General features: G+C 44.1%; 1 protein-coding gene across 1 annotated transcript; it reads right to left on the reverse strand.

Annotated features, from left to right (window-relative positions):
* Nucleotides 1–469: 469 nt before the first annotated feature.
* Nucleotides 470–2,996, reverse strand: LOC127325698 (uncharacterized). Its single transcript, XM_051352510.2, has 2 exons — nt 2,590–2,996; nt 470–1,625 (listed from the first exon to the last, which is right to left on the reverse strand). Exons 1-2 carry the CDS (start codon nt 2,915–2,917, stop codon nt 700–702), a joined length of 1,254 nt encoding a protein of 417 aa, XP_051208470.1. The 5' UTR covers nt 2,918–2,996; the 3' UTR covers nt 470–699.
* Between the last annotated feature and the right edge of the window lie 19 nt (nt 2,997–3,015).

Raw genomic sequence — 3,015 nt, forward strand, 5'->3', positions numbered from 1 at the left:
CGCTGGACGAATGTGTGTTCGTTGATAGGGAAGAGAGTTTACCTGCTTCAATCTACTGTTAGATATCACTGAACCTATTTGTTGCTTGTGTCGCTCCACTCTAGAAAGTATCAAACCGCTTGCTGCTAATGCATCTTTGTGAATTGGTACTACTTGTTATGGTAAATTTGAACCCATGCTTTGGTGTTCAAGGATTTTTTTTAATCACCGATGAGATACTCCAATTTCACTTCATTCTACTCCATGTGTCCAAAGAATCCTGTTGATAGTTATCATGTGTAATGTTAATAAAAACGGGCCAAGCACTTCCATATCCAGCGGTGCCTTTTTTTTCGTGAGGATAGTAGAGTCGAAGGAAGTGATACATTAAACTTGATGAGATATGTACATCAGAAAACCAAACGGAGAGATATTAGATCAGAAAAGTACACCATAACAACATAGAGCAACACATTTAGACATGCCCTAATTAAGTGCGCAACAGATATTTTTACTTATTAAACTGAGAGTACAAGAAAACCACAGCAGAACCACATAGATCACTTAAGTGCACAACAGATAATCTTTACATATACTCAGAGTACAAGAAGAATTAGCTAGGACACTTATCAAGTTTATTTTGGTGGCAATCTCAGCAGCTGATCACTTGTAGCAAGTTGGTCCGAGGAAACTGGACATCGCACTTTCATCTCTACAGAATCAGTTTGCTTCTTCTAACCCCATAAGGTTCAATAAGCCAAGATCCTCAGCAGCCTCAAAGTCATACATGTAGCAATCCGGTCCGAGAAGGCTGCGCGGTATGTCCAAAGTCGACCAAGTCACCTTCACCTTTACAGTGGCGAAACCAAGCTCGAACGTAAGGTTCTCATGCCCATGCTTGCGAGGGGAGCAGAGACAGAATTCCTCAACAGAACGGTGGGAGCCACCAATTTGACTGATCTGCAACTTAAGACTGAGAATAACCTTCCATGGCACAGCAACCACGTACTTGTTCTGCTCACACGTCTCGGGATCAACAACACCATCGAACAGCTGGATTCGTTCACGCAGAACAAAATGTGAGCTGATATATGACGCTGTTAGACGCAGGCTTAAGCCGCTGCCATGCTCTAAATCTGATATCCCGACCTGTACCGTGGCCTCCACCGCAGAGCGCAGGAGCGAGAGAGTTATGTCCACCGCACCGTGATCACCATCGATCCGCTGCTTGTGCTCAGTAGCATTCATTATGGTTAGGTTGTTGAAGTAGGCAACACCATCGATGAGCTGTAAATCATCACTTTCTTCATCTCCAGTCTTGATCTTCATGTCGAACTCAAGCAGCACATAACCATCATTTCTGATTCCTCTCTTAGGGCCAGTCATTTGTATAAACCCATCCTCCTGTTCCACAATGAAAGGATCATCCCTGCTGCGGTTGAAGATGTAGTTTCGGTAAGGGTTCAAAAGATCCCGGACAGCCATGTACCCATACAACTGAACTGGGCCACTGATAGAAGCAGAAGTGTAAGGTAGCTTCAGCGAGGATATCTGCATCATGGTGCAACTATCATGCCTTTCACAATTCCCCCAGTCCGGAGAGCAGGAGGTCCATGTGTCTGTCATCATCATTGGCTCCAAACAAGCTGATCGAGCAGCAATAACATTGTACATGCAGTAGATGATTAAAATTGTTAACCCAAAAAAGGATAAACAGATAGAAGCACGGTTTAAATCACGGCGTACGGGCTCATGGTTAGGTGCGAGAGAGGCTCTGTTGGGAAAGCTATCCTGCGTAAATTTGTTTTGACTTGATTACATAATAACTAGTGTTGTCTAAAACACGGAAACATGCATCAACTCAAGTTAGGAAACTATAACTTTTAGCTAGAGTAAATTGAAAAGCACAAAGGGAGACATCAAATACACATAGGAAGTTTCTGGTAGTGAAAATCAGCAAGTAATCTAGTGTTGAGTACTTTGAAAGTTTGAAGCAATCCTCTGAATATTATAAATCGCATCATCAATCATTTATATCGTTCATGCCTTCCAAATTATACTTTTCTTGTGAGGATATGCCTCTTTAACATTTGACAGTACTTATAGGACAGGTGATAAAAAGTTCAAAAAAAGAAGAGCATAAATGCTAATTTAGGATGGCATAGATGGAACTGAAGTACAAGAAATTTGGGTAAGAACTCCATTTAGTAAGCACAGATTACACCAATAACTATGGACAAAATCCTGGGGCTACATTCATGATAAGAAATGTTAACCCCTTGCAATGTGTTGTGTATAAAGATAACGAGACAGTTAACCATTTATGTGTTCTGTGAACAATTTGCTAGCTCCTGTCATTAGAACTCAAATATTATTTTGGGTATCAAACAGGATTGGAGGACAGTTTTAAACAGGCTTTGAAGTGGGAACATCCTCTTCCTGCTGCAAACTAAATTGAGCTTTGATACGGAGTACTTACAATCCACAAAATTAGAACACAATTTTAGGATGTTACTATGAAATGAATCACCGACATGAGCTAAGCTACTAATTAAGGGCAAGCTAACAAGTTGTCAAACAATTAAGACGGGAAGGCTGTAGTGCGCTTACTCTCTCTGGTATCACCGAGACGATACACTTTACTCCAGTAATCGACCGTGTAGATGGATCCATCGCTATGCTTGCAGTCGGGGAGGAGGACGGCACGTGTTACACCGTCCGCGGGAAACCCGTCGGGGCCGTACACCACCCTGCTCCGTGGAGGAGCTGTCGACGATGCGACGGCGCCGCTCTCCGTCCTTCTTCTTTTCTCGTCGATCGGAGACCCATCGCCGCACGATGTTGTTCTGCCACGCTGAGGGGTTGCCGATGGGCCCACTTGTGGGTCGCCGTCGCCGCCGCCGCCGCCGCCGCCGCCGCCGCCGCCGCCGCTGTCCATTCTCGTCGATTGGAGTTAGTTTGAGGGCCGGTTTTGATCGCTTCCGCGAATTGGTGTGGTTGTATCCAGACACGACGAGATCTGATCTGGTTATCATC

The sequence above is a fragment of the Lolium perenne genome, chromosome 4, assembly GCF_019359855.2.
Source record: "Lolium perenne isolate Kyuss_39 chromosome 4, Kyuss_2.0, whole genome shotgun sequence".
Lineage (NCBI taxonomy): Eukaryota > Viridiplantae > Streptophyta > Magnoliopsida > Poales > Poaceae > Lolium > Lolium perenne.

Bases quoted from the DNA above. Each gene is read 5' to 3' on its own strand.
- LOC127325698 (XM_051352510.2), bottom strand. From the start codon at position 2,917: ATGGACAGCGGCGGCGGCGGCGGCGGCGGCGGCGGCGGCGGCGGCGAC. The intron at 1,626-2,589 runs GTAAGCGCACTA...CTGCTCGATCAG, and splicing joins TCTCGGTGATACCAGAGAGA to CTTGTTTGGAGCCAATGATG.